The sequence below is a fragment of the Callospermophilus lateralis genome, chromosome 17, assembly GCF_048772815.1.
Source record: "Callospermophilus lateralis isolate mCalLat2 chromosome 17, mCalLat2.hap1, whole genome shotgun sequence".
In the NCBI taxonomy this organism is placed as follows: Eukaryota; Metazoa; Chordata; class Mammalia; order Rodentia; family Sciuridae; genus Callospermophilus; species Callospermophilus lateralis.
Genome location: NC_135321.1, coordinates 22,738,316 through 22,754,630, shown reverse-complemented (window position 1 = coordinate 22,754,630; position 16,315 = coordinate 22,738,316). Strand labels below are relative to the sequence as shown.

Genomic DNA, 16,315 nt, shown 5'->3' with positions numbered 1-16,315 from the left:
AGGTGTGAGGACAGTTTTGAAAGATGCAGTGTCCCCAGCTGCCTTCTCAAGTTGAGCAATTTTAGAAAATAGTACATATGATAATGGACGATCCAGAAATGAATTCCCTTAGAGGGAACACTAGTTTGAAGACTATATGGTTTTCTGGTAAAAAAGGGAAAAGAATTCAGGCTGTGATGGAGGACAGAATGCGGCAGTGTGTGTGAAGAGCAGGGTGTGTGTATGTAGTTGTTTTTGGGCAACACAATCTAAGAAATGACTTAGAACTGTCTAAATTAATCTTGGAGGGACCCCGACAGAATTATTTATTGCCAGGTGAAAACAAAAGAAACAAATACCCCCCCACCCCATATAATTCGTGTGTTTTCTGGAACTTTTAAAAGATTTATTATTACTATTTTTTGCGTTGCTTAGGATGATCTCAGGCCCTTGAGCATGCTAGGCAAGCGCTCTACCACTGAGCGACACCCCCAATCCTGAAATACAAAAGAAATGCATTCATCTTATGAAATTGCCAATACAGAGAAGTGTAAGATCAAAAGTAGAGTTTATGGCCTTCCCCATCCAACAGCAACCTGATTAATAGGAAGTGTAGAGGTCTCCCAGGTCGCTCCCAACAACAATTTACATTTCGTGACACCTGGCAAGGTTTCTGAACGTGTAATTCCTTGACACTGTCCTGGGCACCTGTCGATTTTATATACCGTTGGAATTCGTGATTTGGGGCTGGTGGAAAGGGAAAGGGATGGAAGATACAGACGGTCGCCAATTTCTTCCCAAAGTAAACGGCTACGACTACCCCGAGTTAGTGCTTGGCTGTTAACGTCTCTTAAGTCCTCGCAGGTCTTCGAAACAAAACCAAACCCCAAGAGGCCGTGCTGACCGCTCACCATAAGCAACTTACTGGACGCCGAGATCTCTCGCGTGGCTTGGGTACTCTTTTGCAAAGAGATGCCACACTCTGATGACCAACCCCTAGAGCCGCCTCTCAGTCCACCCAAACAGCGCAGCGCGCTCGGCCAGGGCGGGTCCTCAACGGGACTCGCAGCCGCTCGCGGACAGGCGCTGCCCCGCGGGCGCCTGCGCAGAGCAACTCTCCCCTCTCTCGGGGCGGGAGGCGGGGGCAGCCGGGAGAAAGGAGAGCTGCAGGGGAAAAGGGCCAAACCCTGAAATTACCCGGATGTGGTCTCCGCGCGCGCATGCTCAGTGTCTTCTCGACAAGTTGGCAGCAACAACACGGCCCTGATCGTCGTCGCCGCTGTGGTAACGGAGCGGCTCGGGTCACTGAGCCCGCGTTCACGCCCGCCCGCTCTCCTCAGGAGGGTCTTCCCACCCTCGGTTCGGCTTCGCTGCCTCCCAGGGGCAGGAGCGAGTGAGGGGAGTCGGGCGCCCCACGAGAGAGAGGCCCCCCGCCGCGGGGCGGCCCGGGAGCTCGCGGCGGCCCGGCCCGCGCGGGCAGCGGCGCGGCGCCGAGGAGGGCGGCCTGCTCCGGACGCCTCGGGGCGGGGGTCGTGGAGCACTCCGGGCCGCCGGGGGAAGCGACGGGCGCGGCACGTCCGCTGACGAGCAGCGGCGGGAGAGTGAACTCTCCTCGCCAGCGCCCGAGCCCAGGTAACCGCGCCATGTCCCCTCCCCTTCCCCCGCCGGGCCCGCGCGCCCCGCCCGCGGCTTCCCCGCCCCGGGGCGGGCTCCGGGCGGCGGCGGGGAGCGCGCGGGCCCGGTAGGTCCACCGCGAGCGCGAGCTCTGCCACCGAGGTGGATCGCGGAGCCGCTAGTCCCTCGGGTTTCGAGGTCGGTCCTGCGGCCCCGAACTCCGCTCGCAGTTTGTCGGACTATCTATTTGCACTCGAACGGGGACTCCTGCGGCAGCCGCAGCTCCTCTTTGTTGTTCTTGAGTAGTTTCGCTGTCGCCTAGGCGCAGCACGTTAGGTCAGTTGGAGTGTTTGTTGCCCCAGGTCTAAATGAAAGTAGTAAATGGTTTATCTTTTTAATTTTTTTTTCTCAAGCAGATTTTTGTTTTCTCTTTGTCCCTTACTTTCCCTTTCTGGTTGTGTCATTCCAGTTTACATTTCTAGCTTTGATTTGTTTACTTTTTGGGTATTGTGGGTGATGGCGGCATGCAGGAAACATTCTTAGCACCTTAACCGAACCTCCTCCCGTCTCTAGTAAAACGTGTCTTCTAATAAATGACGCAGTTTATCTTATTGTTAGGACCACATGTACAGAGCGCAAAAGTGGTGTAGGATAAAGGGCGTTGGCTGTTAGGATTTCTCAGGCTAGATTTCAAAGATAGGAGTGTGTATAGTTAAGTTGAAAGGTTCCTTTGCAGGTGTAGAGAGACTTCAAAAGCCCTGTCGTAGATTGATTACCCATCCACCCACCCACCCCCCTAGAAAACTTTTTTTTTTTTTTTAAGACACGTTTAGTTTAATTCATTTTGAAATCAGTTTCTTAGAGCCTTTAGTTTTTGACCATAGTTTAAGGTGGAATTGACAGTTTTTTTAAAAGCGATGATAACTATAACAAGATAAGAAAGTAATCATTTTAAGCATCCTGAATTCTGCATGCTTGTAGTCTTGGCTAATTTTTAACAACCTTTGGCTTTTGCCAGATTTAGCATCCTTTTGGTCTCAGTAGCAGCTTGATTATTCCTTGTTTTAAGAAGTAGGTTCAGTACTTTTTGCTGGCAGAAACGATGTAGTTTTAATTGAAAAATGCAGGAATGCATAACTTCATAAAGCAATTGGATGTTGAACACTGTTTTTGAATTATTTTTGTTGTAAATTTCACGAATTGTCTTTGCCATGCAGTACTAAGACTATAGATTATATATTTCAGTTGACATGTAGTGTATGAAGTTCTAAAGTGTACCTTTTTCTTTTTTTTCCGCCTGTAAGGACTTTATGGAAAGTTCTGATATGGTTAGTACATGATACTACAAATTGTAATTAACATTTTAAAAATGTAGTTTCTACTTTTCTACTTACTGTTTCTTTCATAATGCTGTTATGATTTTGTTTCCTTGGATGTGTTTGTTACAGAACAAATGTAGTAGAGGCAGAAGATCAAGAATTTATGATTTGTTGTATCATTAGGTGGTGATGAATTATGTAGGTTTAAGTTATTGGAATTAAAACTAAAAGCCTTTCTAGAAAAATTGATGTAACATTTTATGAATCTATTAATAAAGTGGCCTTTTTTTTTTTTGCTTTCAAGGTTTTTGGGTTGAGTTTGCTTTAAAGAGGCATTATATCTTTCTAAAAAATTTTGCAGTCTACTTCTCTGTTTTTCCTAAGTACCCTCAATGTAAATCTTGAGGTTAGAAACAACTGCAAATCTGTTTTAGAATTAATGAAAATTTATGCTGAGAAAGTCACCTTGAAATATTTTGCAATAACTTTTATATGGACCATTGACCTTTTATGTTGCCTTTGCTGCTTAAAGCAATTCTGCTTACATTAAAATGCATCAAGTCTTTTTGGAAGTCAGTGCTTCACTGAAGCTACATTTTAGTTGAGGTGTTTCTCTGTGTAATTTCTTTTTCTGCATTTCCCTTCAGACTCCCCCTGCACTCTCCCCCTCCCCTCCCAAAAAAGTAAGTAGTAGACATTAAACTAATTTATGCACCTCAGTCACACTCCAGCTTTTCCATTTGAAAACCCCCCATCCCCCCATCCCCCCATCCCCCCATCCCCCCATCCTCCCATCCTCCCATCCCCCCATTGAGCCAGTATTAGTGACATTGTTAGACATTATTCTAATTGAACTGAATTTCTGGGGCCTGTAGTTGGGCTGTTAACTCTACAGAATTTTCAGGGTTCATTATATTTAAAAGGCATATTTAGTTTTGCCAAAATATTTTGCCTAATTTGATGAGAACAAATGCTATTTTTCTGTTGTTTAAACTTTATCTATTTTTCACTTCTATTTTGTTCATGCCCCCCCCCATTATTAATTTAGTGATTTTAGACTTTTTTTTTTGTATTGGAGATTGAACCCAGGGGTACTTTACCACTGAGCTTCATTACCGTCTCTTTTTATTTTGAGAAAGGGTTTGCTAAATTGCTGAGGCTGGCCTTGAAGTTGTGGTCCTCCTGCTTCAGCCTCCTGAGTTGTGGGGATTATAGGCCTGTGCCAATACAAATGGCTCTTTAAGCATGTTATAGTGGCCATTTTAGTACTTGTTGTACATATTTGGGTTTCTTTTTTCCTTAGAAGATTGTGTTGTTAGGTAGAGTTTTGTTTTGCTTAAAATGATGAGGAATGGTGACTGAAGTGACCCTTAATCATGTATAAACTAGTTGGACAAAAATGGTTTTATTGATTTGTTTTCTATGCTAATAAAAGGTAAAGGAGCTAGGCCAGGATAGTGCAGCATTTTGTACAATTTTGTTAAATTACCAATTTTTAGGCTTTTTGCCCAACAATTGATATGTATAGATAGTTTATTTGAGCTACTTTGAGTATGATATTGTGTGTATCATGATAACGAAAACATGATAATTACATTTAGAATTTTTGCATTTTTTTTCTTATTTTAAAGATGTGTAATTTGGTGATAACTGAATTCCAATTTCTCAGGAACAAGATATTTTAGGTTATGTCACCTTGATATTATTACATGGCGTAATTGGCATCTAGGAAATTTTATTTTAAACACAAAAGTTAAAATTAGGGTAGGCTTTTATAAGATGGTAGGTGGTCAGAGTCTTATAATTAAAGTCTTGGTGCAGCTTGGTAACTTGGCGCAGCAAATAATAGGTTAGACAGGTAACTGGTTAAGATGGTCTATTATATTTTAATCAATTTAAAGTTGGTTATAACCCAATGTTAGAGATTGAACCCATGTCCTCATGATGCTATGCAAGTGCTCTACCACGGAGCTATATCCCCAGCCTCCCCCCGCTTTTTTTAAACCCCAAGGTTTAGGGCATTGGCTTTCAATCTTGGCTGCACTTTGAGATTTTTTTGGAGAGCTTTACAGAACACCGATATCTGGGTTCATCTCTTAGAAATTTTGATTTGGTTGAACTTGGTTATTTTTGAGAAAGCTCCTGCTAAGTTGTTAGGGCCTTGCTGAGTTGCTGAGACTGATTTTGAATTTGGGGTCCTCCTGCCTTGGCCTCCCAAGCTGCTGACATTACAGGTGTATGCCACCCTGCCTGGCCAATTCAGGTCTTTTTCAAGTAAAAATGTATTTTAAAATTTTAAATTGAATTAAGGATATTTAGCAGTGATATTTGCTAGTGAATTTTAAAGCATTTTATAACAAAAGGTGTCTGGGAGGTGTAACAATTGAGTCTTTTGACTGAAAGGGTTACAGTAGTGCTTAATGAGCTAAACTAAGCAATGAATCATTGAACATAACCACACTAAATGCAACTGTGCCATAGATATCCCCTGCTAAAATTAGTTGATGGAATAATTTTTTGTATATCGATGTTGAAATGATGTGACTGACCAATTGTAAAGAAAAATGACACGATTTCTTTGTGATCATTTAAATTAGTTGTATATATTCATGATATTGTAATATGTTTCACTGTCTTTTTGATAATTTGTAGAAGTGAAGTTTGTAGACCAGATAAGTGCCTTGTAAAACTATTAATATACTACTGTTGTTTCCAATTACATATCTGCATGAGGCACATTTTCTTTATATACTTTAACCAAAATGCCTTCACAGCAGATTGAATGCTGAAGCATACAGGAGAATCCAGTTGTCTTCTCTTATGCTAGACACAAGAAATTTGAAAGATGTAAAACAGTGTCACTCTTATTACTAGTTTTTTATTTGTTTTGGAAATAATTTTTCATAAAATTTATTTGTATTAACATAATGGGTTTATTATTTTTAAGTGGACTATAAAATCAATACCTAAAATTTTGTTTTAATTTGTAATATGATAAATAGCAGTGTAATTTACATAAAAAATAACTAATTTGGATCCTTAATAATTATGAATGTAAACAAAGGGAACCTAGACCAGAGTTTGACAGGTGCTGTTTTAAAGTAACTTCTTAAAAAAAAAAAAAAAAGATAATACTTCTATGTTGTCAACTAAATTACTGATTAGGAATGTTAGTGATTCAATTTTTTTGTTTAGTTATTGTGTATTAGGAAATATGTGTTAGTCAAACTTAAGTAAAAAGGGGACATTTGCTTGGCCTGGAAATAGAGCTAATTTCAGATTGCTAGATCCAGAGTCTGAAATAATATCAAGACTTGTCTGATGGCTTTGCTTTCCTCTCTGTAGTTTTAAATCTCAGGTAGTTCCCAGGCGAACTACTCCCAGTTTCAAGTTCTGTATAAAGAGGTCTTCTTCCATCCCCTTCTGTAGTTCCATCAGAAGTTCTTGAGCTGTGTCATCTGACTTGGGGTTCTTTTCCATCTCTAGGACAACTGTACCATCAAGGATTGGCTCTGGAGAGTCAGATTGGGAATTGTCCCACCCGGCCAGATGGGGAGACTCTTGGAAAATTAGACTTTTGTTACAAAAGAGGAAATTATGCTGGCAGACAAAAACAGATGCTAGCTTTAGAACTTTTAGCAACTTCTAATTTATTAATCAGAAAGTGATAATTTTTAAATAAGGTTACTTAAAGTAAAGCTTGTATAATGACATTTAGATCTAAGACTCTTGGGTAAGGAAAAGCATACCTCTCAATTTGTCCCTTGTAGTTTATCTTAAAAGTTACCACAGGGCTGGGCATATAGCTCAGCTGGTAGAGTGCTTGCCTCACATGCACAAGGCCCTGGATTCAACCCCCAGCACCACCAAAAAAAACAAAAACAAAAACAAAAAAGTTACCACAGAAACATTCTTTTGATTGCCTTGCTTGTATTAATTTTTTGTGCTCTTGGAGGTTCTTGCCTGCCCTCCATTTGGTGAATCTCAATTGTCTAGAATCTACGCTGTAACTTGTGCTTTTTTTTTGAACAGCTTTTTTTTCACTGCTTGTAAACCTAGGCTTAAAATTTTATCCTAGTGCTATTTCACCAGGCAGCCTTTTTCCCCCTCCTTAAAAACTCTTTTAAGCACTTTTCTCAAATTTTCCTATATTACATGGTTTCTTAATTACTGATTAAAATCCTTATGATTTCTAGAAAATAAAGTTTGACAAATAATACAGTAAATTCAAGAGGAGACTAACATTTGAGAGATGTCATCATAAATTAACTAAAACTTAGGAATTTTCATGAGAGCCTCTCAGGCCTGTACTCTGCCTTTTTAATTTTATTGAGTCTCTTAATGAGTTTGATTATCCAGCTTCATAGTCCATGAATTAGTTTTTATACCTGTGGTCAACAATTGACAGTTTACAATTAATACCGCAGTGAGAGGAAGAACAAATGATAGGAAGATAAAAGAACAAACTTCTCTCTTTTGCTGTCTTGACTTTATTAATCCTTATCATGATTTTGTCTTTTATTTTCTGTCTCATCTTTGTCAGTGGCTTTCAATTAGGCCTAACTTCTCTACTAAGCTCTTCAAAGTCAGCATATCTAAAACTGATTTTGTTATATACCTTCTTTAAAAATTTATTTTTTCATTATCATTTATTTAGCCTATCTAGGAAATGGTTTGTCTTTTGAAAATCTCCCATTTTCACCTCATAGTCAATTTGTTAAAGAATCCAGTCTGTTCTACTTATAAGTGTATCACTTTGTTTCCACTGCTTATGCCCTTGATCTAGGCTTTTATTACTTTTTTCATCATTGTCTCTTGTTTTTCTGATTCTTTTTCCAAAGCTATTTTCCATGTAGTCACTTGTTTCCTTTCTTCTATAAATCTGATGCTGTTATTCATCCTCTTTCCTAACATGAACCTACTCTTGACAAAATATTTGACTCTTTTTCCTCTATGCTTTTTTCTCTGTGATTTTCCTTTAGCGTGGCAAATTCTTATTCACATATGGTAGTCATTAGTACTCTTTGACCAATATTCTGATGGCTTTCTTCTGGCACGTGTTAGAATTGCACTTCTTTGTCTCCCTCGCCAACCCTTCCACTTGGAAATTAGTCATGACCCCAAGTTTCTTATCTTGGCACTATTGACTTTGGGCTGCCCGGTGGGGAGCCGGGGGTGCCTGCTCTCTTGGTCATTCCCCACTAGGTGCCTAGTAGTACTCTTGCCTCTCACCTCTCCCTTCCAGTTGTGACTCTCAGAGTGTCTACAGGTACTGTCAGATGTCCCTTGTGTGACTGAGTTGCCCCTAGTTGAGAATTACTGGCATGGCCATTTGACTAACCAGTCAAATTTGAACATAACTAATAGTCTTTAAAAGATTGTGTATGAGCTGTCTTATTCCTTCCCTCCCATTTAAGGACATATGTAGAGTTGGAGCCTCTATCAGTGTAATCCCTAAAAGAGTTGACAGTGAACAGTACCACCAGGTGATCTGTGATGAACAAATGGCATAAGCAGAAAATAAAATCTTTATTTTAAGATATTGATGATTTTTTTTTCTCTTTTGCTATTGATGAATTGGAGGTTGGTTGTAACTAACAAAGCCTGCTCTATCCTGATATTATGACAAGACTTAGTTTACCTATAACCCTTTTATGCTTTCTCATTTATAGTTGCAAATCACTTGAATTATACATCTCTTTTAGCTTTTTTTTTTTTTTTTTGTGATAATATGTTTAGATATTCTAGATAAGGTTTTCTTTCCTTTGGGTGTGAAGATGGAACACAAGTTCTTTGTTATTCAAAGGACACATTCTACCATTGATACCCCCATCCCCAATATCAGTAGCCTGCCTTTCCAAAAAAAAAAAAAAAAAGGAATCTTATTGTATTGTTCATACTGGTCTTAACTTCTGGGCTCCAGGAATGATTGTCCATCCTCAGCTGCTTGAGTCCCTGGGACTGTATGCTTACATCCATGCTGATCAGCATCAATAATCCTTTTTTTTTTTTTTCTTTTTTAGTACTTGGGATTGAACTCAGGGGCACTTAACTATAGAGCTACATCCACATTTCCTTTAAATTTTTTTTTTTTAAATTTATTTTTTTAAAAATTTGAGACAGGATCTTGCTGAGTTGCTGAGGCTGTCCTTGAACCTGTAATCTTCTGAGTTACTGGGATTACAGGTGTGAGCCATCATGCACAGTCAGGATCAGTAATTTTTAATGGAGTTGTAATTTGTCCTGAAGGGGCATTGTGGTCATTTGTGAGAGGAGCTTCTTGGCTGGGGTCTGGGGGAGACAGTGAAGAATTGTCTTGCATCCCACAAGCCTTTAAAATGTCCCAGAAATTTGTGTAGGAGGAATTAGTCTAGAACTCAATTCTGTCTTAATATATACCCAATTTTCTAGGAATTAAATTTTCTTAATTCATTTCCTTTTTTTATTTTTCATGGTGCTGGGGATTGAACCCAGGGCCTTGTGCATGCAAGGCAAGCACTCTACCAACAGAGCTATATCCCCAGCCCTTTAAATCAGTTTCTTAATTAAAATTCTTTTCTTTGGAACTTTATCAGAAGTTCACTGTTTGGGACAGTCTGTGTCACCAACACATCATTATATTTATATATATATATATATATATATATATATATATATATATATATATATATACAATTTCAACTCAAATCTGACCCAACAGAATGACCAGTTTGAAATGTGAAAGACAAAACTCACTATATATCTTACAAGGTCTGAATTTGTGGCTGTCATATTTATGATTCTGTATTTAAATGTAAGCATTTAAACTTCCTGCTTTCTTTTTTCTTTTTTGGTGCTGGGGATTGAATCCAGGGCTTTGGGCATGCTAATCATGTACCCTACCCCAGAGTTACATCACCAGTCTCTAATTTCTTTAGTATACATTGTAAGTTAGTTGATATGCCTGCATATTGGAATATACATTTTTATTGTATATTGATCTTTTCATCCTTGAACTTACAATCAGGACATTGCTAGATTTTTAAAAATAGGTGTAAGAATTTTTACATTTTTTTTGGAGGGGGGTGGGGGAAAGGTACCAGGGATTGAACTCAGGGGCACTAGACCACTGAGCCACATCTGTAGCCCTGTTTTGTATTTTATTTAATGACAGGGTCTCACTGAGTTGCTTAGCACTTTACTTTTGCTGAGGCTGACTTTGAACTTGTCATCCTCCTGCCTCAGCCTCCTGAGCTGCTGGGATTATGGGCTACCATAAGAGAGCTACTGAGGCAGTATAAATATTTTGTTACAAAAATGGGATATGGTCTGATACAGTTAAGTATCACTCTCTGGTTTTGTTTGCCTATCTTTGTGGTGTTTTGCACATGATAGATACAGTGTTTGTTGGGTTGGTCAATTTATGGTTTCAAGATTGCTTTTATGTTGTATTTGATTACAATATTAAGTCTTGTAAAGTGGGCAGGGCAGATTTTGTTCCCATTTTATAGATGATATAATGACAATTGAGAGATAACACATCTATTCATGGTGCTAGAGCTTTAATTGGAACATACAATTTTGTTTATAACAGTATTGTGTTTATGTCTACCATAATTCAGAGCTATAATGGAGGGATACATCCTCACAACCCTGCTGGTATTATTTTTCTATATAAAGAAGTTTTAGGGCTGGGGATGTGGCTCAAGCGGTTGCGCGCTCGCCTGGCATGCATGCGGCCCGGGTTCGATCCTCAGCACCACAAATAAAGATGTTGTGTCCGCCAAAAACTAAAAAATAAATATTAAAATTCTCTCTCTCTTAAAAAAAAAAAGAAGTTTTAAAATATGTTTCAAGCACCAGAACTATAATGAAGTCACATGTGGAGACATCTGTATTTAAGAAAACAATGTCATTTTCATTTGTCTTGAAAGAAACTTGTAATTAAAGCACACCTTTGCAGTATCATTAAGCCCCCAAATAGAATAAATTTTAGAGATGGTGACTTTTTTTTTTTTAAAGAGTGAGAGAGGAGAGAGAGAGAGAGAGAGAGAGAGAGAGAGAGAGAGACAGAATTTTTTTTGATATTTATTTTTTAGTTATCGGCGGACACAACATCTTTGTTTGTACGTGGTGCTGAGAATCGAACCCGGGCCGCACGCATGCCAGGCGAGCATGCTACCGCTTGAGCCACATCCCCAGCCCCGAGATGGTGACATTTGATGGTGAAGTGTTTATACTGAAATACTTTAATTGTGTTATAAATCGGTACAAATGTTTTGGGATATAATATGAATACAAAAAATAATATTTTCAATATTCAAAAATTATTTTCAGAAAATACCACAGAATAAAAATGATGTAGTCAATTTACAAACACTAGCCTTGTATATGTCAGGCAGGAACTATACCTATGGCTAGGAATTTCTAAGATGAGAGAATGTTTTCTTGAGCTTCTAGATTTGTAGGATATAATAAAAAATGCATGTTAAACTGTAATAGGGTGTATTTAAAGTTGAAGATTAAATTACACAGCAAGGAACACATACATAATGAACATACTGGGGAAGCAAGTAATTTTGGGGGATTGAGAGGAAAGGAGACAACATGTAAGGAAAAACTTGGAGAAATTTAAACAAGCTGCACTTTGAAGGATGGCTAGGATTTTATTGAGTGGATAAAATGGGACTAGATATTTTAGGCAAAAGAAATAGCTGACTGAGTGTGGTGTGGTGGTACATACTTTCCAGCTACTTGGAAGGCTGAGGCAGGGGAATCATGATTTTGAAGCCAGCCTGGGCAACTAATAAAGATCTTGTTTCAAAATAAAAAGGATAGATAGATCAGTAGTAGATGGTTTGCCTAGCTAGCATGTGGGAGGCCTAGCTAGCATGTGGGAGGCCCTGGGTTCATTCACCAGTAACCGGTCAGTGCCCAAAAGCATGAGCAAGCATTTGAAAACACATACAGAAATGGAATCATTTGACAACATAGAGCACTTACTTGTCCTAGGAATTGGGCATTTAGTGGTGAAGACAAGTACAGTCCCTGTTCACTAGACTGCGATCTAGAAATAAAATTCTAGTGAGTTTTGTCTTTCACATTTGAAACTGGTCATTCTGTTGGGTCAGATTTGAGTTGAAATTGTATTTTGTTTGGCATTCATGGTAGTTTCCTTATGCTTCCTCCCCCTCCTTTTCCCTGTGATAAATTACTATTGCCTGAAAGTGAGATTTCATATACCTATGGGCATTTTTTTTTTTTTTTTTTTTTTGGTTTCTCTTTCAGTTGAAGATCTAGCAGCTGTGGGCTAACAGTCTTAAATACTAATGTGTCACAATTGGCATACCCTTGTAATCCTCAATACTTTTTCTTTTTTTTTTTTGGTACCAGGGATTGAACTCAGAGGCACTTGACCACTTAGCCATATCCCCAGCCCTATTTTTTGTAATTTATTTAGAGATAGGGTCTCACTGTGTTGCTTAGTGTCTCGAAGTTGCTGAGGCTGGCTTTGAACTCGCAATTCTCCTGTCTGAGCCTCCCAAGCTGCTGGGTCAATACTTTTTCTTTACACCTGGCACATTTTGTTCATTTATATGATTTGCCTGGCTCCAATATGCCTTTGAGTTGTCTGGATCAGTGGTTTACTTCTCTCATTCCCATCCTACATTTTCTTTGACAAGTTTTAATAAGAAGAAAACATAATGTGTTTTAGGATAATCTTTTAAGACAATTAAATTATTGCTTATTAAATAAGCAATAGGTACTTTCTGCTGAGCACTATGTGCCGTACACTTTACATAGATTTTTTTTTTTCTCCTTGGAGCTTTGTATACTCCAGTTAAGAGAGTTTAAGTTGCTTCATTTGTCTGACTGCTCTCAGTGTGAAAACTGGGATTCTAATCCAGATCTCTGACTCCAAAACCCCCCATGCAAGTAATCTTTGATTAACTGGCAAGAGTGCCTTCAAAATTTATTTGTTGAATATGGTTAAGTGATAAGTATTCAAATACATGAAAAGTTGCTTCTTATGAGTTGAGGAGGCAGGCATTTATTAAAAGAAGTAAGATTAGAGGGAAGCAAGTATTAAATACCAAGTGATAATAAAAATTCTAAGAAGACTTAAAACTAACAGTGACAGAGAGAATAGAAAGGAGACATAAATAAGTCACAATTTTACTTTAGGGGGTTGGGTGTAGTTCAGTGGAAGAGCATGTATATAGCAGGTTCTGAAGACCTGAGTTTGATTCTCAGTACTCCCTCCCCCCCCAAAAAAAGATTTTACAACTGACTAGTATGTGTGATAAGACTTGATTAAGCATGACTTTATACTAGGGAGAAGGCCTAACTTTAATATTTTGGAATGTCAAAAGCAGCAACGTTGGGGCTGGGACTGTAGTTGGTAGAGCGCTTGCCTAGCATGGTGAGGCACTGGGTTCAATTCTCAGCACCACATATAAATAAATAAAATAAAGATCTATCAATAACTGAAAAAAAAAAGCAGCAACATTTTAATTAAGCTATTTAAAACTCTTAGCATCAGTTTTTAATTATGTGCATTGTCTTTGACTTAACTATAGCAGTTTTGTCTTTTCCCAGATAAATGAATCTACCTTTGAGATGTGTTCTCATATCTCTTTATTTATTTTTTCAGGTTATCCTGAACACCAGATGTCTAACAATTTTCCTTGCAACGTTAGCCATTGTTTTTCACTGCCTCCAAAAGATCAAAATTGCTCCAGATATTGGAGAGAGATTTGATTTAAAAGAAAAAACTTGAACAAATGGACAATATGTCTATTACAAATACACCAACAAGTAATGATGCCTGCCTGAGCATTGTACATAGTTTGATGTGCCATAGACAAGGTGGAGAAAGTGAAACATTTGCAAAAAGAGCAATTGAAAGTTTGGTAAAGAAGCTGAAGGAGAAGAAAGATGAGTTGGATTCTTTAATAACAGCTATAACTACAAATGGAGCTCATCCTAGTAAATGTGTTACAATACAGAGAACATTGGATGGAAGACTTCAGGTTAGTCTTAGAGTTTTTCTATGTCTTCTGTGGTGGTGGATTAAAAACTTTCTTGTTTCCTCTTAGAGTTACTGTAGGATATTTAATGTGAGGTCCATTTCTTTAGATACTTCACATTCTATACCAGTATGCATGCATTATGGGAATGTATGAAGGGTATATTTAAAAAGTTTTTAATTAATCTTACTCAAAAATAGTTCAGTGAAGGGCTGGGGATATAGCTCAGTTGGTAGAATGCTTGTCTCACACGCACAAGTCCCTGGGTTTAATCCTCAGCACCACAAAACAAACAAAAAAAATTGTTCAATGAAGAAAATTTGGAATATACAAATAGAAGGCAGAAGAAGTCCCATACTCTGAGAGAACTGCCGTCAGCACTCTGATATTCATTCTTATAACCATTTTTGGTATTTTATACATATTTAAAATCTGAATTATACATTATCTTTTTACCATTTAGAGATCTCGTATCATGTTTTAGTGGTACCACATTATTTCACTGGACAGTTTTCATATGGAACTATATAATATATACTTTAAGATACTTACAGAAATCTTATACTGTTAGATTTAAAAATTTTATTTGTAGATTTTGGTCATAGTTTCAATAACAACTTTTGTACTATTGTATTTCATTTTATTATTGGGGTACTGGGTATTGAACCCAGAGGTGCTGTACCAGTGAGCTACATCTCTAGCCCTTTTCATTTTTTTATTTTGGGACAGGGTCTTGCTAAGCTGCCAAGGCTGGCCTGAAACTTGTGATTCTCCTGTCTCAGCTTCCCAAATTGTTTGGATTGCAGGCATGTGCCATTGCACCCAGCATACTTTTTTGCATTTTAAAAATCTGAATATAAGTCTTAAAATTATATGTAGGATTAAATTCTAACTGATGTGTGACCATGACGGAGTTATTTTGAGCTGTGGTTTTCTCTTTTATGAAATGAGGGTTATGATATTCTGAATATAGGGGAAAATACTGCTCAAACTCAGATTTTCTTGTTCTCTGCTCACAATACTTAATCACTTCTGTGACCCAAAATTGTGTAAAGGGTTCTTCACACCAGTAAGCAAACAAACAATTCTTCAGGGGACATCAGCTGGGTTTCCTTTAATTCAGTTTAATTCTTACATTTTCTTATCTGGAGATAGTGGCAGACCCACAGGTTGAGGATTCAGTTACCAAGACTTGCCACCCTCCTCTCTCGGCTTTAGATGCTATCACAAACCTCACGTTGTTTTACTTGTGCTTCTTACCAACCAGCTATAAATCAGGTTCCTATAGCCCCTTCCTGGGGTTTGATTAATTTGCTTTGAGTGGCTCACACAACTCGGGAAAACACATTTACTGGTTTGTTGTGAAGGATGAGATGCATAAGGTGAGGTAAGCTTCTAAGCCCTCTCCAGGCCCACCACCTTTCAGGAACCTCCACATGTTCAGCTTTTCCAACCCTGTTCTTTTTTTTTTTTTAAATGGAGACTCCATTACTAAGGTATGATTGATGAAAATCATTGGTCTATTGGTGATCAATTCTATTTATAGCTCTTTTCTCCTCTCAGAGGTTGGGGAATGGGGCTGAATTCCAACCCTCTTATGCTGCCTTAGTCTTTCCAGTAAACAGCCCCCATCCTGCAGCTACCTAAGTCTTCCAGTCTTCAGCCAACTCATTAGCATATGAAACCCATCACTTTAAAGATTCTAAGACTTTAGGAATTGTATGCCAGGAAATGGAACAAAACCAAATGTATATTTTACAGTGTTATAATGCTGACTTTGTTGGATTTTGAAAATTAAATGAAAACATCTGTAAAGTTCCTTTCTTTTTTTTCTTTTTTTTTTATTGGTTGTTCAAAACATTACAAAGCTCTTGACATATCATATTTCATACATTAGATTCAAGTGGGTTATGAACTCCCATTTTTACCCCAAATATAGATTACAGAATCACATCGGTTACACATCCAATGTAAAGTTCCTTATATAACCTGGGGCACACAGCTGATTCTTAATATATAACCAATGCTTAATAAATGATTGTTTATTTTCCCCAGGTGGCTGGTCGGAAAGGATTTCCTCATGTAATCTATGCCCGTCTGTGGAGGTGGCCTGATCTTCACAAAAATGAATTAAAGCATGTTAAATATTGTCAGTATGCATTTGACTTAAAATGTGATAGTGTTTGTGTGAATCCATATCACTATGAACGAGTTGTATCACCTGGAATTGGTAAGTAGACTTTACTTCTATCCTTAAGTGCATAAAGGGAAAAGACCCCAATAGGGTTTTAGTTCTTCTAAGTTAAATTAAGTACTTACGAGTTACTAAGAACTTTAAGGTTAAAGAATCAAATATATTTTTAAAAATATTTATTTATTTTTTTTTAGTTGTAG

General features: G+C 38.1%; 1 protein-coding gene across 2 annotated transcripts in view; it reads left to right on the top strand.

Moving 5' to 3' along the window:
* The first annotated feature begins 1,156 nt into the window (after positions 1-1,156).
* The window catches only part of Smad4 (SMAD family member 4), a 49,966-nt gene continuing 34,807 nt past the window's right edge, over positions 1,157-16,315 (top strand). Inside the window, exons 1-3 of one of the 2 annotated variants that reach the window (XR_013089075.2) lie at positions 1,157-1,611; positions 13,546-13,924; positions 15,977-16,151. Coding sequence is in view for 1 of the 2 variants with exons in the window: in XM_076837298.2 (XP_076693413.1) it covers positions 13,676-13,924; positions 15,977-16,151 (424 nt within the window). In the remaining variant the exon portion in view is untranslated. The remainder of the gene's footprint in view (positions 1,612-13,545; positions 13,925-15,976; positions 16,152-16,315) is intronic. The other variant, XM_076837298.2, reaches the window with a different exon arrangement.